Source organism: Adiantum capillus-veneris, chromosome 21 (genome assembly GCF_014529385.1).
Source record: "Adiantum capillus-veneris isolate H3 chromosome 21, ASM1452938v2, whole genome shotgun sequence".
In the NCBI taxonomy this organism is placed as follows: domain Eukaryota; kingdom Viridiplantae; phylum Streptophyta; class Polypodiopsida; order Polypodiales; family Pteridaceae; genus Adiantum; species Adiantum capillus-veneris.
Genome location: NC_140951.1, coordinates 128255903 through 128282781, shown reverse-complemented (window position 1 = coordinate 128282781; position 26879 = coordinate 128255903). Strand labels below are relative to the sequence as shown.

The window sequence follows — 26879 nt, the reverse complement described above, 5'->3', positions numbered from 1 at the left end:
AAGACTATCGACTTTCACATCATTAGGTTTATTCTCTATCACAAGCCTAAAGATGGAGACAAAATTTGATGAGAGTCTGGCAAAGTATCGAGAATAGTCTGCACAAGAGTACTATCTAGAATGATCTCACCGATGGCAATTAACTGCCCATTGAGATCTTTAATCTCTACAAGAAATACATTCATATTATCCTCCTTGTGTATAACCTTGACCTCTAGCTCCTTGCACAAGTAAGCAATTTTTGCCTAATTAGAACCTGTATACAAAGAAGCTAGTCTATCCCATGTTTGTTTGTTGTTCATGTTGAGCAAATATGTAAAGTAATGAAATGCTTAACAGATAGCACAATCGACGCATAAGCCTGCACATCCTCAGTATCTCAGCCTGCCTACTAGCAATAGGCAAAACAACTCTAGTAGTAGAACTACTAGAACTTGCATCATTGTCCACAAAACGTGTATCCACAAAACCTGTTCTTACACCGTAACCACGCACAATGTTCCAAATATCCTTTGCAACCAGGACATGTTGCATCATGTATGCCCAAAGTGGATAGATGTCCCCATCCAGTTTGTCCTCAAAAGACAGCATGGAAAAAACATCAAAACACCGATGAACTGTACGACTTTGTGATCAGATGGGATTTGATTACTCAACCTAAAAATAAGGGAGGCTTGGGAGAATGCCAACACCTAATGCAAAAGTTGCTTGTATAGAGGAGGAACTGCACCAAAGCAACATGTGCTTTATAGCCATCTCACAGTAGACTACAACGTTTGCAGAAATCTACACTATCAGAAAACCTATACAAAAGAACAAAATTGCCTACATAGTACTACCAGTATTGGGCTCAAATCAAAATTTTGACGATATCCAACTCAAAGAGCTTTCCCAAAGGTTTTGTCGCTCTGCGAACGCTCACCAAAAATCACCACAACGGGAGAATGTGAGCCAAGAGGATGTTGGCGACATTGCCCCAGTGCCGAAGCCTACTCTAATACCAATTGTTGGAATGTACATGAAGATGGAGAAGATGACATAGTAGGTAGTATTACCAAGTGTGCTAATACAAAGATAAGGCTTTCCCTAGAGTGATTAGCATATATACAAGCCTGGTGAAAAAAAACTCCTAACGAGGGGAAAAAGTGCCACGGTGGTCCTGAGTGTGTTCACATATCACTACCATAATATGGTAACAGTTTCCTATCACGGAGCCTAACCCAAAGAAAAATCCCGATATTTCCAACTGTTGAAGGTCCAGACTTACCAAGCATAGACGGACTCAACCATTAACCAGAAGTATACAAGAAGTGGCAGAATACACTAAACCCCAAATCCAAGACGCCAATGAAAATCAAAGCAAAGCCAAGCTGATGTCCTTACCAACAAGAAAGGGTCCAACTCTTCTATCACTCCAGAGGATTTACGGATAGAGATCCAACACCAGGTGTACCAACAAGTGGCTAGTTTGGGGCATGTTCCTATCCGTAAGCGATGTGAGTCGAAATCTTTTCCATGTTTCTTGGACACAAAAGCTTGCTTTTTTGAACGTGGCGGCCATGGGTGTTCATCTCAATGCATTTGGTTGGTAACTCACAGAGGTGCCTAGGGGTAACACCATAAGGATGCACTCGACTTCTACTACGAGCGCCATATCCAATGAAAATGATATACAAAACCACATAGCAATACATGTAACTGCACATCTAGCTACCGCCATGCTCAGCCTCCTTAGGCCGGCTCTCAGATGCTAATCCGAAGGCAGGGCCGGACTCTAAAACTAAACCCAAAGAACGTGCTGCAGTCAACCCAAGTGCCAACATAATGGCTCTTGCACGTTTACAACGCCACCGAATGGTGTGACTACTACATTAATTGAAGATGCTCGCAGGATGGATCCAACATGGATAAGTAAATGCACTCATGTCATTTAACCATATAACCGAACCCATACATGCCGGAACTGATGTGATGGAAGGTTGTTAACTTGGGACTTGTAAAGCTCTTTCAGAAGTCAACAAAGTGTTGACATATCCTCCACCCATGGACTCAACTCCCCTTGATAATGGTAGAATTAGGCAATCGAATGTCAAAAAACCACGTCTAAAACCCACATCTCCTTGAGCTCACACGTCACGCTTCTTTGCCCATCTGTTAGGTTCAAACTCAAGAATGGCCGCATACAGCTTCGCAAACATATAGGCATCTATAACAGTGCGATAGTTACTGGGATACATGAGATTTGAGATTACAAAATGCAGTTATGGAGTATGTGCATTATGTCATACGGCATTCTGTCTGATAAGACTGAAGATATACACACAAGCTCAGCATGTTGATAATGATTCAAGTTGCTACACGTGAAAGGTCCCTACATTAACTGTGTGATTTTAAAGACCTATACATTCACTAACAGATAATATAACACTAATCAATACGGGCTATTATGATTTTCTTGATTGTAGATTTCCAAGCCTTTCGAAAATCAGTTACCAATTAAATAGTGAAACTTTATAGACTTTGAAAAGTAATCAAAAGGAAAAACGAGTTTTACGAGTAAGTGACAATTATGTCATTCTCCTTTGGATCTCCAACCCCGTGATCAAATGAAGGAGCCCGGACACATCCCTGCTACCAAAAACTTCATGAAGTTCAAGATCTCCAGAAATAAAGCACTTGAGAACACAACTCAAAATTAATTAAGAACATTGCTGTGAAACCTGGCTGCGCAAAGCTTGGAGACACTTGATTAGGCCATCAGGGTCAAACGTCCATGGTGCTGGAAATCCGTCGTTTACTGTCAGTTTGTTTTGCATAGCCATTTTCCTCCCTCACCTCCCGGCCCCCCCCCCTCCCTCCCTCCCTCCCTCCCTCCCTCTCCATTTTTCATTTCCTCATATAGCCAAAAGCCCTCTTTCTTGAGAGCGATCCTAACACCCATGCTGGGCGTGGTGACAAGTCTCTAATCTGAAGTACCACCATTATCATTCTTTCAGAGAAGTCTTTCTTCAAAGGTCAGAAACCACTTGCCTCCTCTGCGAGCATGTGCTTCGACTGGATCCTATGGTACCAAGTTCAAGAAAAACGTGATTAATGAATTGCACGTTGCAGATTGTCTGTGTATTAATACATACATACAACAGTTGTTTATCTTTAAGATGCCAGATCACTCAGTTGAAAGTGGAGAATCATACTCAAACCATGTGGCACACTAATCAGTCATCTTTGTATTTCAACATGTTTAACATTATGTTGATATTCTAGTGAAAGAGACAAAGTAGATTTGGCTGCTTAGAAATTGGAAGGCAATAACACTCCATATGTTGCATTTAAAAGTATAAGGTTTTGCACTTCTCAGAATGATACACGTGAGAAAAAATTGGTTTTATGGACACAGGCATTTAGACTCCCTCCAAATCCCATCAGACCATCATCATCAGTCAAAGTTTAGGGTACATCAGTTCCTTCACAGTAGTTGATGTTGCAGTAGGTATGAACAAACAGCCTAAAGCTGTTCCAAAGAACAAATATATTAAAGAGATGACGGATTGGGTTTAATTTCAGCTTTCAGCTTGCAAAATCATACGCCGGCAGTCGTAATGAAGACTGCCAGTCCAGGAAGAATAAGATAGAATGTTCTGAAAGAATTATATGGGTGACGTAGTAAGGATCCACAATGTAAGTCTAGAGAGATACGAGAGTTTTTTTCTAAGCCATGTGACCTTAGATTTGGAGGTTCCATGATCATGACAAATTATCCAATTTGCTGGCATACATACTTACTACTTAGAATCGGAAAGTGAAATAATCCTATATTACAAAGGGTGGGACAAGCAGTTCAGGTTACAAGACCTGTCAATATAGAAAGACCTGAAAAAATGCTTTAGATCCCTCAAGGAAAATGGAGATAAATGTAGTCTAACAGGTCAAATGTCTCCAGCACCTGAATCACTTGGATGTGCCATTGAAAGATGACAAGAGCATTGTAGACAGAATACTCCTGAGACCATCCTAGGTCACTGATTCCTAGTGTGTCATTCAGAGGGATGATGACAGCACTGTGATAGGGTATATCTATTAGGCCAGCTGAAACAGATAATGATGTGCCATTGCGAGTGAGTGACTAGAGCATCAAAAAGGAATAACTCGCCATCTGGAATTGGTGCTTCACATGATATTTTACACAGAGCATCACTAAGGATTTGTTCCGTAAGTTCGGCGAGTGAGAGACTTTTCGGAAAAGCAGCTGCTTTTTAGTTGCTTTTCGGGGCAGCTCCCTACAACAAGCAGCTCAACTCACTGCCCACCATTAGATATTATTAACGTAGGTCTTTCATTGCAACCAGGGGGGGTGGTTGAAACCGGCCCGTAGGGCGGTAGACTTTGGCTTTCACCCGAAACTTTACTTTAGACTTTAGGACACAGAAAAACTTTGCAAATAAAGCCTGTAACTAGAATTAACACTTCGAACACATGGCTTGGAAGCTAGAGTGCTCCAAGCAAACGTCGACAGCCTAAGATTGGCACCCCTTTCAGTATTTCTTTATTCTTATCAAAAAGGGAATAAACCCTGCGATTTTCTACGAGCTGTCCCGCATAATCCGGGCTGAAAAAGACCTGTTCTGGCCCGGTTTCGGCAACATAATTGTACTAAGAAACTTCACAGACAAAATCCCCACGCAATGGATGACTTTACCGACGCATACGGACACTTTACAAAACCTGGCGAGAATCTGCAGCACGCTGAATTCTCTGTTTTCTGCCCTGAAATTGCGCCAGATCACCTATTTAACGATTTCCTTGCTTCCTCGGACCTCCTGAGGGTATTAGGGACCGATTAGGGCCGAAACCCTAAACCTACAAATTTACACAGCATGCTATAATTTCCTGTTCAGGCTCCGTTTCGCGAGCTGAACACATCCATAGCGAGCCCTTGTACTCCCGCACTTGTGGGGCTACTTGCCCACTGACAAGATTTCTCGCGAGAAATCTCTCCGAATTCACCCGTTGAAACCAGCCTGTACTTTCAAAAAGGGCGGTAGACCTTAGACTTAAACCTTATTTGCTTTCACCCATTTAATTTGTCGCCCACTTTACCTATACTTTCAAGACACAACAAAGGGGAAAGGGATACAGGCTGCTAGAATGCACCTGTATGAGAAGACCGACACCAGATTGGCCCCTAACTTAAGCGCCCCTTTCGGTATTTCTTTATTGTTTAAAAGAGGGAATAAACGATGTGGTTCCCTACAAGCTGCCCAGCACAAGCTTGGCTGAATTTCAACTGTTCCGGCCCGATTTCGGCAATATAACTGTACTAAGACCCTTCACATTCAGTATTCCCACGCATTGAATGACTTTCCCGACGCATACGGGCACTTTGCAAAACCTGGCCAGAATCTGCAGCACGCTGAATTCTCTGTTTTCAGCACCGAAAATGCGCCAGATCACCTGTACAGCGGTCCCCTCGCGTCCCCGAACCTCCTGGGGGTATTAGGGTCCGTTTAGGGCCAAAACCCTAAACCTGCAAAAATACACAGCAGGCTGTAATTCACTGTTTCATTGCCCTTCATCTTCTTTAACCTTGCCTTTTCAAAGCGTAGAAGCACCCAATCACCAAGTGAAAATACCACTTCACGACGGTGACGATCAACTGCTTTCTTTTGCTTTGCCTGAGTCTTTTCCAAGGCCACTTTGACCTTCTTGTACATTTCATCCATGTCCTGAACATACTTATCTGCTTCAAATATCTTGTCCTTTGTATGCAGTATGGGAGGAACTTTCTTGCCACCTTCAACTATCTCAAAAGGTGCCTTGCCAGTTGATGAATGCACTGTATTATTGTATACATACTCCACCAATGGCAAATACTGCTCCCACTTTCCTTTATGCTATGACACCGAGCACTTTAGCAGATCTAGGACAGTAGAATTTGCCTCTTCTGACTGCCCATCTGTTTGAGGATGAAATGACGAAGAGAATTTGAGCGTGGTGCTCATATTCTCAAAGCCTCTCCAGAACAAACTTGTCATGCGTGGATCACGGTCGCTAACAATCGATTGTGGCATGCCATGATACTTGAAAATATTGATCATAAACAAGCGTGCCATCTGATCTGGCTTTATCTTCTTCTTGACAGGAATAAAATGAGCCTGCTTGCTGAATCTGCAAATGATGGTCCAAATACCATCGTTTCCTGTCTGCGTTCTCGGAAGATCAAAGATAAAATCCATAGCAATACTTTCCCATGGTTTATCTGGAATAGGTAGTGGTTGCAATAACCCTGGGTGCCTTTTGCCTGTCAAACTTGACCTTCTGGCACATTAGGCATTCTCACACAAAGGCATCCACATCTCTTCTCAATGTAGGCCAGTAGAAGAATGTCTCAACCGCTTTAACTGTAGCATCGATACCACGATGCCCTGCATACGGTGGGACATGACTCTCTTCCATAACTTTGCGTCGCAATGGCTTTGTGACACACAATCTGCCATGCATCATCATGAACCCATCTTTGAGAAGATAGTATTCATGACGTTGTCCATTCATTAGCTGCTCGAAGACCCTTGCAAAATCTTCATCATTTGCATACTGTTCCCTCATATCATCAAGTTTATGATGATAAGGAATTGACACAGCTGAAATTTGTGGCTTCCTTGACAAGGCATCAGCCACAACGTTCTTCTTGCCTTCCACATGCACAATCTGAACATGGAACATGGACAAGATATTTGCCTATCGCATATACTTCTCCGATAACTTTGCATGTGTCAAGAAGTATCGCAAGGTCTGATGATCCGTTTGGACAACAACGTCTGCACCTAGCAGGTAGTGTTTCCAACTTAAGAGCGCATGAATCACGGCCTACAGTTCTTTTTCATAGACTTGCATAATCTTTTCTGGCCCTTGCAAGATTCTACTCTCATAGGCTACTACCCTGCCATCTTGCATTAGCACTGCACCAATGCTACTACCACAGGCGTCACACTGGACCACAAATGACTTCCTAAGATCTGGCAACACAATGACTGGATCTGAGATTTCAACTTTTAATCTATTTTCCTTTAAGAGATTAAAAGTTGAAATCTCTTTCTGTGTCCATCTACAAGTGACTGCCTTCTTTTGAAGAGCATGTAAAGGTGAAGCAATCTTAGCGAAATTTCGGATAAACCTTCTGTAATAGGAGCATAGTCCCAAAAAGCTTCGGACATCGTGCACCGTCTTCAAATCTGGCCATGACTTGATCGCTTCAACTTTTGCAAGATCCATTCTGACACCATCCTTTGAGACAATGTGTCCCAGAAAGTAAATCTCTTCCAGGAAAATTTCACTTTTCTTTGCATTGATGAGCAACCTATGGCTGCGTAGCTCTTTGAACACAATGGCCGAGTGATGCCTATGCTCCTCTTCATTCTTTGAGTAGACTATCATGTCATCAAAGAATGTACCAACAAACTGCTCGTGTGGACGGAAATTCTGTCCATCATCCTATTGAACATAGCAGGAGCATTTGTGACACCAAAGGGCATCACTAAAAATTCGTAAAGGCCAAACGTTGTTCTAAAAGCAGTCTTGTGCACATCCTCTGATCTAATGCGGATCTGATGGTACCCACTCTTTAGATCTATCCTGCTAAACATAGCTGCTGCTTCTAATTTGTCCAGAATATCATCAATTCTAGGTATAGGGAACCTATTCTTGATGGTATTCTTGTTCAGTGCACGGTAGTCGATGCACATACGCCATGAGCCATCGTTTTTCTGCACCAACAACACTGGAGAACAGAATGGAGCCCCTTGTCTAACAGCTCCTCTACTTGGCTCATTATCTCTTTCTGCTGAGCCGCGCTAACCCTGTACGGAGGCTTATTTGGTGGGCTACTGCCTGGCACCAAATCTATCGCATGGTCCTCGGGTTTCTTTGGCGGTAATCGAGACGGTAATGAATCAAAAAAACAGTCAATATACTGTTGTAAAAACATTGACCTTTCTTTATCTAACATAGATAAATTTGATTCATCACAATCTGACACTTCACGTGCAAAAACCAAGTATGCAGAAAGATGCTTTTTCATTACAGAAGTAATAGCAGAAGCTGATACAGTGGGAATAGACTCCCCTTTAAGCTTTACATCCAGAATGTGAGTCTTTCCCCTGCTATATACAGTGATCTTTTTGTTGTAGGCATCCATGATTCCCTGTACACGAAATAACCAAGGAATACCTAACAACACATCACATCCGTCCAGTGGCATGATGTAAAATTCTTCAACATCTACATAGGACTGGAAATGTAGGCCCAACTTTCCGATGATGGGTGTCACAACCCATGTATGGCCAGGACATGCCAAACCTGCCTCTACTATATACCCCATCTCTTCAGGTCTGATTCCCACCTTTGAAGCCAATTCTGGGGAAATGAAGTTTGTGGCCAGGCTGCTCACAGATAAAGCATTTGTTCTCTGACCTCAGGACCTTCTTTTGCTCTGCCGACTTGCGAGGAAAACGTCTTTTCCATTTCTTTGTTGGTCCCTTTTCTGATTCAGCCGTAGCTTTGCCTTTCCCTGCGTTGGCTCGCTCCTGAGTCCCTTTAGGAACCTCATTGGGATCGTACTTCTTCGCTGAATTTTTCTTGGCTGATCCTTCCTTGACGCCAGTATTGAATTCACAATCTTCTCCCTTGAGGAAACCATTGCCAGTGTTTGCTACCTCGATGAGCTACGTCAAAGTAGTGACTTTGGTCTTCGTACAGTACTTTCTCGATCCTTTGGGTAGGCCACAACAGTATTTTTCAATCTGTTCTGTCAATGGCACAAACCTATTGGAAGTTTCTGGAAGTAGAGCTTTCCAAAACTTCCGATTGTAGTCATCCAGATTCTTGCAAGTAGCAGCATTAAGTTGGTGCCATTCTGTCATGACATCTGCTTCAAAGTCATCAGATAACCATGCTGCTGCAAAAATCTGCTTGAAGTAAATCCATGTGGACAGAGCTTGCCCTTGAAGCAATAAAGTTGTCCACCATTGTCCCGCATGCCCTATCAAGAAAGTGGCTGCCTTGCGGACCTTTGAAGCCTCTGTAAAGTTTCCCCCTGCATAGGCCTTGTCAAACTGCTGGAGGAATGAGAGAGCCTTCTTCCTGTCATCAAACCCTGTAAAGGTCGTGAATGTCACACCTTTGCCACCTTCTTTGTACGGAGTTGGCCTCTCCAGCGGCGTTAAGTTGTCATATGGTAGTGACTGATACATGGGAACACTGTTAGGATTCATCTGTGTTCCTTGACGGCTATTAAGTTGACCTGGAAATGCCATATTTCGCTGTTGATTTAATATTCCAGCCATACCAAAATTTGCCTATGGCATCCCAAATTGACCCTGAGTGCTTTGAAACCCTAGTAGCATGCCCGTGACACCATACATGGGGTTAGGCATCATTGTTTGAGCACCCCCGAATATTGTTCCTGTGTAAAACTGATTTCCAGGTGCATGACCAGCCATGCTCTGGAATACCGATCCACCTCCAAAATAGCCAGGGTGTACTGAAGGTGGTGGGAAGACTTGTTGCATAGCCTGTAGATTGCTTCCCTGCCCATTAGAACCAGCTATAGGCTGCTGAAAAGTGGCTAGCTGAACTGGTACAGCTTGAAAGACTGGCATCTCAGCCACCTGTTCTTGCACCTTAGGCAAGGGTTGTGGAGACTGCATGTTCTCCGTCAAGTGTACATGTGTTTCCATTGACTCTGCAGTATGGATCACCTGTGTTCGAGCCTTAACACGCTTTTGAATATGATCCAGTGACCCAACTTGCTGAGACGGAAGAGGAGGTTGCAGAAAGGCTAAAAACCTCGGGTTCTGCATTACTTGTGTGAACATAGCCACAGCAGTAGCCAACTCGGTCCTGAATATATCATCATCCGTCTATGGTGGTCTTGAAGACTCACCCGCTTCATGTGTTTGTTGACCCTGCGAAGAGGAAACCTCTTCAGTCACATCATCTAGTCTGTCAGCCATAATTGCAATTTCCTGTGTCCGGTCTATGATCCCCTATGTCTTCAACCCCAAACTGACCAAGGCTCACTTCTATGGGAAAAAGTGATTTAATCCAGGCGATGGAACCATGAAACCGGCCTGTACTTTCAAAAAGGGCGGTAGACCTTAGACTTAAACCTTATTTGCTCTCACCCATTTAATTTGTCGCCCACTTTACATGTACTTTCAAGACACAACAAAGGGGAAAGGGATACAGGCTACTAGAATGCACCTGTATGAGAAGACCGACACTAAATTGGCCCCTAACTTAGGCGCCCCTTTGGGTATTTCTTTATTGTTTAAAAGAGGGAATGAACGCTGTGGTTCCCTACAAGTTGCCCCGCACAAGCTTGGCTGAATTTCAACTGTTCCGGCCCGATTTCGGCAGCATAACTATACTAGGACCCTTCACATTCAGTATTCCCACGCATTGAATGACTTTCCCGACGCATACGGGCACTTTGCAAAACCTGGCGAGAATCTGTAGCACGCTGAATTCTCTGTTTTTAGCCCCGCAAATGCACCAGATCACCTGTACAGCGGTCCCCTCGTGTCCCCGAACCTCCTGGGGGTATTAGGGTCCGTTTAGGGCCAAAACCCTAAACCTGCAAAAATACACAGCAGGCTGTAATTCACTGTTTCGGGCTCCGTTTTGCGTGCCGGTCGCATCCGTAGCAAGCCCTCGAGCTCCCGCACCTATAGGGCTACTTGCCCTTTGAATCGGACAAGATTTCTAACATGAAACCTCTCCAAATTCACTTGTACTTGCGGGGGATTAGCTAGCGGGGGGATTAGCCGCTAGCTAATCCAGTACCTATGCAAGAGGCTCTTGCCTCGGCAATCGCGCATGAACCCACAAAACTGTACATTGGTCAAATGAAAAGCCCACTAGTGGGGCATAATATACTGCCATAGGAGAGAGAGAGAGAGAGAGAGAGAGAGCAATGTGTAGCGTGCAGGGCATCACCCCTGGCACCGCACTGTACATAAGAGGGAAAGGAAGCACTCCATTCAAGCTCTCAACCTGTGACAGCATGAAAATGAGCCTTCTCCTCTCTAAAATCAGCGCCCCCTTCTCTTGCATGAGGAAACTGCAAAGGAATGTGCCACTTCGCACGTTTACAAGCCATTTCCCGTTTCGGGGTTGCCGCCTAAAAATCTCCTGACCGGTTGCCCAGTTGACTTCGCGGCAGAGTTGTAAAATGTTCCCCTAGTCATACCGGAGGTAATGACGTGAACACATTTTCAGGTCCCAAAATAGCAGTTCCCTAAATTTTAGGAGATGCTGCCATTGTATCTTTCTAGGTCATCTGACCCCCTTTGTACACAACAGCCACACCCAGAACTGAAATGTAGCCTCTATAGCAAAGGATTCCACTTTGGCTGGTCAATGACCCCACTTTGGCTAACCATAGTCCTTGTCCAACCTTAGTGCTCTCTTGCCCTCAGGCCTGGACTCCCTCTGAGCAATTCCACACTAGCTATGCAATGCATGGCACTTAGATTTCCAGAGGGGTGTTTCCAAAAAGTGAAAATGAATAAATAATAAGAAAGAAATCAACAAAAAGGATAGATAGTAGTCACACGCTGGTGACACCCGTACCTTCGAGGGATTAGCAATTAGCTAATCCAGTACCTGGACAACTGGCTCTTGCCTCGGCATACGCACATGAACCCACATAATTGTACATACAGATGAATAGCCCTACAACGGGGCATCACAATTCTGTATTCAAAAGGGAAGAGAGGTGCACGAAAGCGAAACCATCGCGCTACATAGTGGAAGGGAGAAGGCAAGCTTTCCATTAAAGCTTCATCACCTGCACCAACTACTCACACACACACTGTAGTCAGTTAATGACTCAAAATCAGCCTCCCCTCTTTAGATGGGCGCCCACTCTTCATGCAAGCTAGGAAAACTACTCAGGAGCCGCCATGTGTCCACTTTGCCTCTTTTGAGTTAATTTCTATCAGATCCAAGGACAATTTCAGTGTCTCTTTAAAGATGGGTTTGGACCAGTTTCTCGAATCATGCGACTCGCAGAAGTCATTTTGGCCTTTCGAAGACATTGATACAACATTTCATTTCATTCTCTCTCTCTCTCTCTCTCTCTCTCTCTCTCTCTCTCTCTCTCTCTCTCTCTCTCTCTCTCTCTCTCTCTCTCTCTCTCTCTCTCTCTCTCTCTCTCTCTCTCTCTCTCTCTCTCTCTCTCTCTCTCATCCGAGCTTTATCTCTCACATTCAGGATTTCACAGTGGGGCCCAGGCCTGTTGGGATAGCAGTAGATCATGCACTTTTGACATTATCAGTCTCCTTTGAGTACAATACATCTCAGGCCTCACGGGTTGGTAGACATCCACGCTATACTTTTACACCAGAGACTGACTCAATCTATGCAGAGGAGATACGTAGTCTTTTATGCACATCAAAGCCAGTATACACAGTGGAGGAGATCACATCTATGCTGACAATGACATTACATGGGGCAGCGGCAGAGGCATACCCACACACTCAACCTGGGTAGAGACGTCGTTCTGGGCACATGCCTCAAAACAGTTGGTATGATGAGGAGTGTTGACAGAGGAGAGCTCAGATACAGCGGGAGCTTACATTGGGAGTGATCACCTATAGACAGTCTCGTATTGCTACACGACGACTAGTGCGACGGAAGAAGCGAGCTTTCTTGGTCAGAATGGAGCAAGATTTATATCAGCTCTTCCTTAGCAGTCTCCCCCACCAGTGATTACTTCTACAGAGATATGGGGGCAGTATGCAGCATCTTTATACACTGTACCTGGACAACCACCACTACCAGACCCACCACAGCCATGTCCGGCTACGAGCGCCTTCTTTACCACTGAGATGGTAAAGGAGGCCATTGACAGGATGAAGACCAGACGGGCACAGGATCATGAGGGTTTGGTAGCAGAGCACATTATACATGCTGGGGATTTGTTGGTAGAGATGCTTGCACGGTTATTCAACCATGTCATGTGTGAGGGCTTCCCTGAGTCTTGGAGATTATCTACTATTGTACCTATCTTCAAGACAGGAGACCCCACAGTGCCGGGGAATTACCGTACTATCATGGTAGGACACACATTGGCACGGTTATATGCATCCATCCTCGAGCATAGGCTGAGCAATTGGGCAGAGATTATGGGCATACGGGCACTTGGGCAGGCTGGTTTCAGGAGGGGTTTCTCCACACTAGATCATGTCTTTACACTCAGAGCTATCATTGAGGAGGGTCGAGCACATGGTAGACGGATATACTGCAGCTTTGTGGATTTCCGCAAAGCTTTTGACACGGTACCGAGGGCCAGATTGATGTGCCGACTTATGGAATTGGGGGTACCCACAGAGCTGATGTGGGGGATTATGGCATTGTACAGTTCAGTGATGGGTCATGTACGCACATCAGAGGGGATATCTGACATAGTTCACTCCACTATCGGAGTGAAACAGGGATGCCCGCTGTCCTCTACTTTATTTGGTATGTATGTTGATGAGGTCTCTGATTATATTGACAGAGGAGGAGATAGAGGTGCTCAGCTTGCAGGGACATGGATCCCTCTTTTATTGTATGCTGACGATATCGTGTTGATATCAGACTCACCAGAGGGTATGCAGAGACATTTGGACGCATTGCATAGTTTTGCAGAGGATAGTGGATTGTCTGTCAATCTTGGTAAAACCAAGGTCATGGTATTTAATACCACGCCACAGTGGGTTAGGAGATCAGCACCTACTTTCACATATGGGCAGGACAGTATGGAGTACACTGATGCATACACATATCTTGGGGTGGTCTTTAGTGGACCGAGGTTCACACTGAAAGCGGCAGCAGACACTAGATTGACTCGTGCCTATGCAGCCCTAGGCGGTTTAGAGAGGATTTGTTCGCAGGTTCAGTTCCACGAACCTCGAACAAAGCTCTGGCTTTTCGATACTTTGGTCGCTTCAGTTATGCACTACGGGGTTCAGGTTTGGGGACCGTCTATTGACAGTGCTGGATGGAGTAATATGGAGAGACCCTTGATATCTATGATTTCTAGGCTGATTAGAGCCAAGGCCTCAGTCCCACATGACATCATACGAGCGGAGCTGGCTGCCCCACCTATGGAGGTTGAGGCACTCACCAGATCAGTATCATTTGTACACAGCTTATGGGACACCACCAAGGACAGGTATGCCAGGCTTGCTCTTGAGTCATCCAGACAGCTTGCATTACAGGGAGATACATCATGTTGGTATGCACAGATGAGCTCATGGTTTCAGAGGCATGGTTTCAGCATGGACAAGCTGCCCCCTTTCCAGTATTCTCTTGATGCACCATCCCTTGATGCACCATCCTTGGCTCTTACACGGATGGAGACTACTAGACTCATTCGGCAGGATCTTATCCAGCTTGATAGCAAGAGGACATGGATAGAGCCATCACGGGAGTTGGGTACGAAGAGGGTTTTCTATAGAGAGCATCTTCTCCAACTCACGACAGACGGATTTGTCACACGGCCCAGTTACATGGACACACATCTATCTCATGGGTTACGATGTGCTATAGGCCAGATTCGCACATCTTCACACCAGCTTGGGATTGAGACAGGTAGATTCAGAGGCATACCAGCAGACAGTAGGATATGTCAGTTATGCCATGCAAAGCCAGAGACAGAGTTTCACTACATATGTCGCTGCACAGTCTACTATGCGATACGGGGACGCTTTCATTGTCTATTCCGAGATGGTTTTGACTCGTTAGATAGAGTCATGAGATATCAGGATCAAAGATGTCTCGGATTATTCCTACTTGAGATTCAGAGACATAGAGACGCTCTATTGAATGGGCAAAGACAGAGACAGTCCCAGAGATGCATCTCAGATTTCTTCAATCTGAGTACCACAGAGGCAGAGGGGACACTACCATCACAGAGCTCGATTCCCACCCATACACACACCAACGGTACTCTCATTGATCGAGCTATAGAGTTAGGGAGATCGAGACGACCGCGACTGAGGAGGGGAGCCACGCAGTACCGGCGGAGATTGCGACAGAGGATTTACAGGATTCTAGCACGACACCCAGAGTGTCGATCAGGATAGGCTTCATGCTACTGCTATATTGTATCATGGTGACACTTATCCCCACTTTGTACCTTTATGGCATGATACCATTGCTCAGCCTACCAGCCACCCATAGGAGTCGGTAGCACTCCTATCAGTTCTTTGTTTGTAGTTTTCTTTGTTTGTACCCAGACTTGGTACTAGACTCATCATTGTAATCAGTTGGTCTCATAGGTCATTTTGGCCTTTTGTAGACGTTAATATATCATTGCATTTCATTTCATCTCTCTCTCTCTCTCTCTCTCTCTCTCTCTCTCTCTCTCTCTCTCTCTCTCTCTCTCTCTCTCTCTCTCTCTCTCTCTCTAAAGGGTGCTACACACCACACACCCCCGCAAGGGGAGTTTGCTTAGGGTCCCATGGGTCATTTTGGCCCCCCGAGGACGTAAATATCAAATCAATCAATCAATCAATCAATCTCTCTCTCTCTCTCTCTCTCTCTCTCTCTCTCTCTCTCTCTCTCTCTCTCTCTCTCTCTCTCTCTTCTCTCTCTCTCTCTCTCTCTCTCTCTCTCTCTCTCTCTCTCTCTCTCTCTCTCTCTCTCTCTCTCTCTCTCTCTCTCTCTCTCTCTCTCTCTCTCTCTCGCGCGGAAAAAGTCAAGGCTGTATATTACTGAGTACAAAATAATCCCAACGGATGCCAAAATAGCCTATCACGTGGGGTGTACAAGCTGAATGTAAGGTGGAGAGCCACTATAGTGACTACTCGACTAGAACAATCTCATGGTGGTCGGTGTGAGGAGTGGAGGAGAAACCACTGAGGAGGGGCATAATGCCAAGTAATCTGACCACCTGTCAGTGTGAAGAAGAGTGGGGATCTTGCCCAACGCCGAAGGAAGGCAAATCGACGAGCCTCGGCTGCTCTAGATGTACCGGAGGACGAATCCCACTGCCAAATCAGGGTGTGAATGGTGTCTAGCCAAATGGCAGTGAGGATATCCTGAAGGAGCTGTGGAGCCGCACTGAGAATGTGAAGACAACGAGCTCTCCAAATATTCCATAGTGTAATACTAGTGATGACTGAGAAAACTGCATCATGTGTCTGAGTATCCCCCTTCCAAGCAATCTGTGGTAGCATAGCCAAAGTCCCTCGCCGATAACCAGTCGAGGTAAGCATGAAGGCTGGATTTGTGGCTGAGCCCTCGTAGAAAAGATGCGGCTGGGCATCGGCATCAACCATGAGACAGATCCCCAAGTAAGAAATCCATGTTGAACACCTGTTCTGCTGAGTAGAGAGCAAACTACGAGCCACACTACATGGGAAGCTGAGCATGACCAAAGACAGTGGGCAGGTGACTCAAGTTGGCGCAAAGGGCAGCGAGTACATAACGGATCATGACCCATAGTAGCTAGCCAAGTCCCAACTGGTAGTCCCGCATGAGCAATCATCCACATGAAAAAGGAAATACGACGAGCAACATGTAAATCCCAGATGGCAAACCAAAATTGCTGCAGATAGGCATGGGAGAGGCCTAAATGTAACCAGAAACACATACGAGTGGGCTGCTGTGGTTGCTGTCTCATCAATGCTAATCTTCCAATCCTGACAGTGTACTCAAAGAAGGATACAGGTGCACCTGTGGGGTCTAAGTGAGGCCAATGCCACTCTCCTGGGTCCAAATAAAGCTGCGATAGGGCACGGCCCTCCCACACCCAAAGCCTCCAAAGTGCAGCATCAGTGGAAGCAAAACGGGGGTCAACACAACGACGCTTCCCGCGTGAGCCAACTACTCGTATGGCCTCCCATCGAGCGCCGGGGGAGATAAGTAGTGGAGAAGTGGCAGCATATGTCAATCTAGCATGAATCCCCTGAGAGTTGTCAGTATTAACTGTGAATAGCATGGTGTCCAAACGAACTAATAAGAGTGCTCTGGTCAAAGAGGCCTTCCCAGCCACAATGAGGGGGCATCTGAACCGTGCCTCGCATGACTGCATCCCACTGTGAAGGAACGACAGAATCAATCTCAAGCAGTCTGTCTGGCACCCCGCGACCAATGTCATAATGTTCTGCCACAAAATCTGCATCCAGCATACGCGTCTCATGAAACAACCGCATAGAGGCAATAGGGCCAGAGTCCCAAGCAGCCCAATCAATGTGAGTCCTCTCTCCAAGCTGGCGAGGTGGATTAACCGAAGAATCAAGAACTGTAGCATTCCAAATGAGAGGCTGGCGCTCAATCTCCTCACGACATGAGGGAGGTGAGCATACGATAGCCCATCTCATGGAAACCCAAATCTGAAGGAGCGATCGGAGAAAGGGTGAGAGGGTGGAAGTGGACAAGGGGGCATCCGTAAAGAGAAAACGATACCCTGAATGCCAAGTATGACCATCTCTAGTGCCGAGTCGTGGAGTCACTGTGCAAAGAGCAGCCTGAAGAAGCATCTTCCAAGGTTCTTGGCCGGGAAAAAGACCTCGAACAATAAGCTTGGTAAGAAGTGTGCGGCTCTGTAACTCTGGATCAATAATGCCAAGGCCTCCCTCTGACCTGGGACGAATGATTGTGGGCCAGCGAACCCGAGCACGAGTATCAATAGTCCCATCTGTGCCACTCCATAAAAAGTTCCTCACTAGTCGGCGGAGCTGAGTTATCACACCGCAATGTAACATCCAACAAGAAGCCGTATACCATACTGTAGCCAGAATGACTTGGTTGGCGACCAATGCACGGCCAGCCAACGACAGATGACGTGAAGACCAATGGCATAGCTTCCTGCGAATAGACTGTAGTACGGGTGCAAACTGCTGCTGTGAGGAAACATCAAATCCAACCTGGAAGCCCAGCTATCTGCATGTCTGACCCGGCTGCAGCCATGTGAAACCATTAGCTACCCCCCAAGTAGGTATGTCATCACTACCAACCAATAACCCATAGGATTTATGCCAGTTAATGCGTGCACCACTGGCAATGCAAAAAACCTGTACGGCCTCCCGCATTGCATCAAGAGCGGGTAGCAAATAGCGCAACATGAGCATAGTGTCATTAGCAAACTCTTGATCGATAAGGTCTGGAGCTGTAGGTACTGGCATGGTCAAGCCACGAAATGCATGACTCTGAGCACGAAGAAGTTCAGACAGAGTCTCTAACAGATACAGATATGCTGCTAAAGGACATCCTTGACGGACAGATCGAGAAAGCTCAAAACTGCGACTGACACGGCCACCAATAGTAATAGCGCTGCTGGCAGTTCTGAAGAGAGTGGAAATACTTGAAATCCATCTCAAAGGGAAACCCATCCTGGCTAAAGATCCTTCGAGAAATTCCCAGTCAACACGATCGTATGCTTTCTCGAAGTCAAGGATGAAAAAAGCGAGAGGTTCAAAAGATGATCTTGCCCACTCTACTGCCTCATAAAAGTGAAGATATTATCCAGGATGCATCGATCCATGACGAAGCCTCTCTGAGAAGTATGAATAATATCTGGTAAGAACGGCCGCAAGCGATGGCTGATCAGTAACGCTAATATCTTATAGACCGAAGGGAGTAGGGTAATAGGTCTCCACTGTCGGAGCTGAGTGGTGTCACCCCCTTTCGGAATAAGAGATATGAGACCTGAACAAAGAGCCGGATGCATATATCTTGATGCAAAGATGTCTTGACAACCGCGAAGTAGTGGTATATGCAATACATCCCAATATGTCAAAAAGAAGGCTCTAGTGAGACCATCCTCGCCTGGACAAGAGGATGGATCAAGACTCTCTATAGCAGCATGGAGCTCTGTAAGTGTGAAGGGTGCCAACAAGATCTCTGCCATAGTGTCTGTACAACGATGTCGAGTGTGCTGGCAGATCTGCTCACGGGCAAGTAAAACCTCAGGAGTGCATACATAAACAGTGAACACTGTTTCAAAATAATCTACAGACATATCAAGAATAACATCAGGATGCATATGTAGTGTCCCCTGAGCATCGCACAAAGTCCGCAGAGTGGTGCCAGGAGGGCGTTCTTTATGCGCCGCAAAGAAGTCTTTATTCATTCAATCAGCTTTAGCTATCCAATGAGACACCAAAGCATGATGCGTGAACCTAGACCTAGCCTCCTGTACGCGACGAATCCCTTCTGTGAGCTCTGTCTGTCTAGCAGCGAGATAAGCATCCTGAGGCCACTCCTCAAGCAAGCGCTGAGTGGAACCAAGAGGGATGTGAAGATCAGACTCGCGTACTCTCAACTGACGATGAATGATAGCAGTCTGATCACGGCAGTAAATACTAGACTGAGAAATGCAATGAGCAAGAAACTCTCCAGGGGGTCCACAATAAGAAGCATCCCTGGACCATAAGTCACGAATCTGCTGTTGCAATACTTGAGTGGAGAGAACACTGTCAGGGATGCGGCAGCCTCGTCTCTGAGCAGAGGATCTAGTGAAGGAGATAAACAATGATGTGGGAAAATGATCTGAGAGACTGGTCCCTCTCCATATAGAAGTAAATCCGCCTAGAGCTGCTACCCAAGGGCCAATGTAAAAACGGTCAAGTCACTCTAATAATCTCCCCTGTTGTCGTTGAAACCCCCAAGAGTAATGAAGAGTAGCAAGGTGATGACCAAAAGAGGGTATGTGCCAGGCATCAACACCTTGAATAGCTAGAAGAAATCGATCCCAAGCTGGCTGCTCATCGAGAGAAATGGATGATAGAACGGGAGGTGTGGTGGCTCGCCAATCAGTGTCGCTCTCAACGTTGTTGAAGTCACCTCCAACAACCCAAGAGTCTACAGTAGGTAGAACAGCAGCCAAGGAGGACCAAAAAGTAGCCCTCTTCCGAGGGGTAGTGGGTGCATAGACTGACATAAAACCAATGGTAGATTCCCGAATCCGAATAGAAACATAAACTACTCTGCCAGCGACAAGTGAGCCATGCTGCTGAACTGAGGCCAAGTAACGTGGCCCCACTAAGATGCATACACCGCAACTCTGACCATGAAGGCCCAGAGCAGGCTCCCAAAAAGTGCGGGCGCTCGATGGCATGAGATTGCCAAAAGGAGTGGCAATCTTATGCTCCTGTACTAGTAGTATATCCACAGTGCCCACTACATGAGTGTGTAAATCTCTGCAAAGTAAAAGCTTACGGGAACCTTTTACCCGAGAAGTCTGTAAACCATTAGCATTCCAAGAAAGTACATGTAAATCCATAGACTGCATGAAAGAGTATGTATAGTATCTAACTAACTGCGCATCTTCTTGGAGGCAGCTGGACCATCCAAGGGGTGAGCTTCAGGCGGTAGGAAAGCAACCCGCACGCCCTCTCTAAAATATGGTGTCTCATTGCACCAATTGCGAACCTCAGCTTGTTTACATTGCATTACCGATGCTGCAGCCTTGACACCCCAAATGCACATAGACATAGGAAGCACCACATCTGAGGATACATGAATGACCATAGGCAATGAATAGCAAGCATAAACATCACTCCACTCCATAGCACCAATACATGAAGGATAGTGAGGAGACAAAACATCGGGGGCAGAAGTAGACAACCATAAATGTAGCTGAGCCATAGTCTGGGCATGCACAAAATGGAGAACCTGATCCTCGGACCATTCCTGAGCAACGTGGAATGGAAGGAAAAAGGAATGCGTAGGCTGAGAGCGACTACCAATCAAAGAAGGAACACAACCTGTCTTGTGATGCATAAGGTAGAGTTGTACCCGCAATGGTCCGTCTGAGTCACCGCACTTCTCAGCCCGATGAGTGCCCCGGGAAAGAGGGCAAGAGCTGAGAAAACTGCGTGGGACGTAAGTATGAGCTGCTGAGGGAGGGGGGGGACCAGAAGGTGGAGGGGGCAGAGCAAGGACAGGAGGAAGAGGAGGAGGAGGGAGAGGTAGTAGCGGTGAATGATCCATCTGCATGGGAATAGGGACCTCGGGAAGAGGGGAAGGAGCGGGCGGAGGAACAGCAGGTGAAGGAGGAGCTGGTAGCAGGGGTAAGTGATCCTGTGCTGAAGAAGAAGATTGGTGAGGAGAAGTAGAGGGTAAGGGGGTGGTGGAAACTTGAGAGGAAGCAGGAGAGGTAACACGAGGGGCTGCATGCATTGTAGGTTGCGGACGAGGACGGAAGGAATGGTTACGACCCACTGTCTGCCATGCTGCCTCAGTAGGAGCTGAAGCAGAGGGAGGAACATGGAGGGTCGAAGCTCTAGGAGCACCTGCAGGCTGAGGAGGTGCTCGAGTAGTAGTAGGAGGAACCGCTTGTTGACGTTGACCACGTGGCTGAGCATGAGTGCCACGAGCCGGCTGTTGTTGTCGCCGATGGCGTGGCAGTGTGGGGCATTCTCGCGCCAAGTGTCCCATCTCGTGATAGCGTAAGCACTGTCCTGACGGCCAGTGACTACCATTCGGCAAGAGTAGTCTCAATCGCGCACAGCCACAGTAACTGAATCTGGTAATGAAGTATCCCCAAACACCAAGACCTGAATGCGAGGTGGACTAGATGAGAAGATGCAGGATCCTGGAACTACTGTGCCAAAGTGAGCAGCAATCATCTGAAAGAGATGCTCATCAATAAAATGAAGAGGCATATCCGGGAAGGAGAGTGTCAGAGGGAATCTGGGAACAAGGTGTCGACTGTCAAACTCCTCAGTAGTAAACTCCGGATACCACCTCGTCAAGTATATCATCCTGCGATCAGAGAGTATCGGAGAGCGAGCCAGGAGAGCTGAGGCAGTGGCGGGATCTGAAAGACGTACCATGAATATGCCTCTACCAAGGAATGTAAGCTCCGAGATCCGTCCCTGAGTAGTGCCCAATGCAGTCTGACACCAATCACGTATAGAAGATCGAGGTGGAGACTGTCCAATCATCCGGCCAACCAAGGCATGTTGTGCCAAGTGTTGTACTTTGGAGTCAATGCGTGTCAACAGGTCGCCAGTACAGTCCACGCGACAGGCAAGTGGTGATGGAGCGCCGTGTGTAGCACTCGAGACCGGCAAAGCCGCCATGAAGAATGGGCAAAACTGGCAAACGGGAAAAGCACGACCCGAATTGAAGCTTCGACTCTCTCTCTCTCTCTCTCTCTCTCTCTCTCTCTCTCTCTCTCTCTCTCTCTCTCTCTCTCTCTCTCTCTCTCTCTCTCTCTCTCTCTCTCTCTCTCTCTCTCTCTCTCTCTCTCTCTCTCTCTCTCTCTGTCGCTTGCCGGCGGTAGAAAGAGGCTCACGGTTAGGGTTTGGGACAATTAGGGTTTTCGGATTGTTAGGGTTCGTGGAATTAGGGTTTTGTAAATGACTGTTAGAGTTTCATGGAATTAGGGTTACGCTCGGCAGCAGAAGCTACAGAGTACGCGCAGGTAGCAGAGTACGCACAAAGGACGCGCAGGCAGCAGAGTACGCGCAGGCAACAGGCTGAGCGCGCGACAGCAGGCAGGGAGCTGGGCAGGCTCGGCAGGCAGGGTGCAGGGCGCACAGGCTGCAAAGTACGCGCAGGGCAGCTCTCTCTCTCTCTCTCTCTCTCTCTCTCTCTCTCTCTCTCTCTCTCTCTCTCTCTCTCTCTCTCTCTCTCTCTCTCTCTCTCTCTCTCTCTCTCTCTCTCTCTCTCTCTCTCTCTCTCTCTCTCTCTCTCTCTCTCTCTCTCTCTCTCTCTCTCTCTCTCTCTCTCTCTCTCTCTCTCTCTCTCTCTCTCTCTCTCTCTCTCTCTCTCTCTCTCTCTCTCTCTCTCAGCGCGCCCACCAGCCTGCTGCCACAAGCTCCCTCTCAGCCCCCACCACAGCTGTGCCCATCGCCATCTACAGCCCATGGCCCAGCGCTGCTATACCCCCATTCAGCTCCTGCATTACACAGCTGCAAATCGCTGAATAGTGGTAAAACAGCCCACTGTGTAGCAAACCAGCCAGCTCCCTGTTATTCGAGCCCCCTTGCCTCTGCTCAGCCCCCCGCCACTGTATGGCCACATAGCTCTATTGACCATGGCGACCCCCCCTCCATCCGCAACAAAAGTTGGGAGGGGGCTCATGACGACCCCCCTCGGCCGGTACCACCGCCGTAACAAAGTCTCAGAGGAGCTACTTGCCTCAATCCGCCGGGAAATGGAAGGGATGCTCCAAGCGGAGATCCTGCAAGCCACCGGAGTGATGCACCAATACATCACCGATTTGTGAAAGGAGAATGAAGCTCTTAGGATTGAGCTTGGGGAGACCAAGAAGGAGATGAGCTTCTACGAGCCTCGATCATTGTGGCCCGAGAAGATGGAGAGATCTCACACGTGGAGACTATTAAAGAAGACTTGAAGAAGGAGCTGCACACCGAGATGGAGGCTACCCAGGGGAAATGGGTGGAGGTGGTCCGCAAGACCATCAAGCAGGAGGTCAAGGAGGATGCCGTACGTGAGGAGCACATCAGAGTCCAAGACACCCTGGACGAGGAGAGGTTGAGGCAGGTTCGACGCCTCAACATCCGTGTGACCGGCCTGGCAGAGGGACCTTCACCAAAGAGAGATGCCGAGGAGCTGTGCAAACGGCTCGGCTTTGGAGAGACCATGCCCTTCACCCGTGCATGGAGAGCGGGACGGGACTCCTCGAGAGCACGGGCTTTGGTGCTGCAGATGCAGTCCCCGTAGGAGAGAGTCGCTTTCTTTCGAAAGCGAGTCCTGATCCGCACGCTTCCAGGCAGCCCCATCTACATCGACGAGGATCTGACGAGGATGCAGGTCGAGCACCGTCGTGCCTGCATGCCTCACATATTACAGGCGAGGAGAGAGGGCCAAAAGGCCTTCTACAGAGATGGTCGTATTTTTGTGGATGGGCGCCCCATGAATAGGGGCACGCGGCCTATGGGACGCCGCTGTGGCCAGAGATACTTCTCAGAGGAGCAGTGTGGAACTGCAATGGGTCATTGTGGACTCGCCCCGACAAACTAGAGGAGCTTATAGAGGACCACGACTTCATTTGCATCACTGAGACCCATGAGAGCCCTATGGTCAGTATCTGCGGTGCCAGAGCCATATATACCCATACCACCACACATTACCATCATACCACCACACTGCACATCCCGGTTCTAGATTAGCTTTCATTTCAGTATTTTCTTTTCCGGACACCCGGACTTCCACTAGATGTACATTGATTTGTCTCATAGGCCGACTTCAGCCTTTAGAAGACGTAAATAAAGCTTTCTTTCTTTCTTTCTTTCTCTCAGGAGAGGCCAGCCAGTCTCAGAAACGGATCACAAACTTCTTTAGAGCAGACACTCGACACCCGGAGGAGCTACTACCACACGAGAGCTCGCCGCCTCACACCGGAGGCACACTGAGCGACCGAGCGACCTTAGCTAGGGGGATCCAGACGCCCACGGCTGCCGAGGACTACACAGCATCGACGGAGGTTGCATCAGAGAAGTCGGATCACGTTGGCCCAACATGCACGACGCCCGGTCAGGCTATTGACCATGGAGGAGATTGATGAGATCCACCAACGACCGATGCTGGATCTTTCGTGATCTGTGATTTAGCTATCCCACCTAGCTGGATCTTTTGTGATCTATGATTTAGCTATCCCACCTATCTGCTTAGATCACACCTAGCTGTTTCAGATTCCATAGCATTTTATTCCGTCATTTTATTTTGTCAATGTCATTTTTGTTACTCTGACTTTGTATCAGATCCACCACATTGTAACTTTCTAGTCTCATAGGTCATTCTGGCCTTCTGAAGACGTTAATATAACATTTCATTTCATTTCATTTCTCTCTCTCTCTCTCTCTCTCTCTCTCTCTCTCTCTCTCTCTCTCTCTCTCTCTCTCTCTCTCTCTCTCTCTCTCTCTCAAACACACACACACACACAAGCACGCACGCAAGAAAATCTACTTATTAAAATAAACATCTAAAGGGCACATCCTCAAGATAAATATACAAGCAAATCATATGAATATATAAAAACTTATTTCTCAGTTTTCAATCTCTCAAATCCCCTAACATATACATTTTTATCATTTCCAAAAGGAGGAAATCTATCCTCATAATGTGTCATGAGAAGGAATATCATCTCTATCCAAATTGCATGAAGGTAAACAATATCTGCTTGGAAGAAACAGGTAGAATGGTATCTCTATCTACCAAGGGCTAGTATGAAGACCAAGACCTTGCGGTATATCCCTACGCCTGTAAACCTGTCAGTTGAGGCCAATAAAAATAAAAATAGTTGAGGGCCGCCTCTATGCCTAACATAAGGTGCATTACAGCCCTCCGTCAACACTTTCTATTGCAAAGCGTTCGTCACACACAACTTGGCCCTACGCATCAAGTAACCATCCTCGAGATTTTATCCTAATATTGACTCCCCATTCTACAATGTGTCAAAGATAGTGCCTCCCTCGTATCATCGAACTCATGATAAAATATGGCCGTGACCGTTGAAAATAGTAGCTGTTGAGATAGCACATCTACAACCACGTTCTTCTTGCCCTCAATGTAGACAATCTAAAAATGGGACTGCGATAACTAATTTTCCCCAGAGTCTCAAGGGACCCGCCGTGACCCGAAGATGGGGGGGGCTTTATGGCGGGGACAAAATGGGGGACGTGGGACGGGACGGCAGAGGGGTCCCTCACATGGGACACAGAGGAGACGCGTCCCGGGACGCGGGTCCTCAATGACACAAGCAGGCGGGACGGAGACACGGAGCAGCAAATTTAAAATTTGACAGGGAACAGGGTCCCATATATGCCAATGTTGCCCCTAGACTCTACTTATCCACTTTTCACTTATACATCACTACTTTTTGCCCTTTATCTATGATGATTGTTCACAATTTCACCGCATCAACATACAGACGCTCACTGCTGCCCTCGCTTACCTCCCCGGCACGCTCTGCATACACCCGCTCGCGCCATCGCTTCCCCCCTTTACCCGCCAATGCGCGCTGCCCAGCCCTGCCTGCCCGCTGCCTACACTCTACCCCAACGCACAGCAAATCCGCCCCTCCTGCCTTGTCACAGCGCAACAGTCCGCACACTCGCTCACCCCCAGCCTCAGCCTGCGCCACCCCAGCTTCGCACTCCCATAGCTTTCGTTTCGCTACCCCCTCCCTCTCCCCCTCAGGTTTAAGCTCTGTTGAAATCTTCATCAATTTCAGCGTGCTCGTCTAGTAGAGGGCCATATCTTGTCACCGCCATCTCGCCCCTCTCCACGGCAGCAGACACAGATGGAGGCTCATGCTCCGCCCTAGAGGGACTCCTCAAAAGCCCCCTCGCCCGACCCTACAGAGCCCACCATCCAACTTGCTCTTTCACCGACAGAGCAAGCGAGCCTCGCAGCAGAGGTGGAGCGCCTCCACACGACCTCCGTCATCTGCAAGATTCTCGGCACCAGACCTAGCAGAGGAGAGTTGCGTGACGTTCTCCAAGCCCGCCTTCTTGCAGAGGTGGGCAAGATCTTGGACATCCAGTTCCTCGGACGAGGCTACTACCATATCGAGTTTGAGACCTCCGAGATGGCGTCCAAGGTCATCGTCATGAGCCCCTTGACCATCCGAGCAGTTCGAGCCCACTTTCGACAGTGGAGACATGGTTTTGACCCTGCTTCACATGTTTTGATAGAGGAGGCAGACATCCCCATCTCCGTCTGTTTTCCTGGTTTTCGGAGGAAGTACTTACCACTTTTGTCCAGGATAGGCTCAACGATTGGGACGGTCCTGGAGACACCTCGCACAACAGCCTCAGTAGCTGCCAAGGCGGCCGGCATTCCCTCAATTCGCATCCTGGTTAGGGACACTCACACTCTCCCAAAGGTCATCCTACTTCCTCGGGTGAGTGGGG

General features: G+C 47.4%; 2 protein-coding genes across 3 annotated transcripts in view; one reads left to right on the top strand and one right to left on the bottom strand.

Annotated features, from left to right (window-relative positions):
• Nucleotides 1-26879, bottom strand: part of LOC147431704 (P-loop containing nucleoside triphosphate hydrolases superfamily protein) — a 136342-nt gene that overhangs the window by 72910 nt on the left and 36553 nt on the right. For both annotated transcript variants that reach the window (XM_086494213.1, XM_086494214.1), the window contains exons 6-8: nt 3031-3061; nt 2721-2779; nt 2555-2628 (exon numbers count right to left, since the gene is read on the bottom strand). In XM_086494213.1, the coding sequence (XP_086350339.1) occupies nt 2555-2628; nt 2721-2779; nt 3031-3061 (164 nt within the window). The remainder of the gene's footprint in view (nt 1-2554; nt 2629-2720; nt 2780-3030; nt 3062-26879) is intronic.
• Nucleotides 23177-24673, top strand: LOC147431706 (uncharacterized). The gene has a single exon (XM_086494215.1). The coding sequence runs from the start codon at nt 23377-23379 to the stop codon at nt 23683-23685; it is 309 nt and encodes a 102-aa protein (XP_086350341.1). The 5' UTR covers nt 23177-23376; the 3' UTR covers nt 23686-24673.

Coding starts and splice junctions, on each gene's coding strand:
- LOC147431706 (XM_086494215.1), top strand. CDS start 23,377: ATGGAGGCTACCCAGGGGAAATGGGTGGAGGTGGTCCGCAAGACCATC.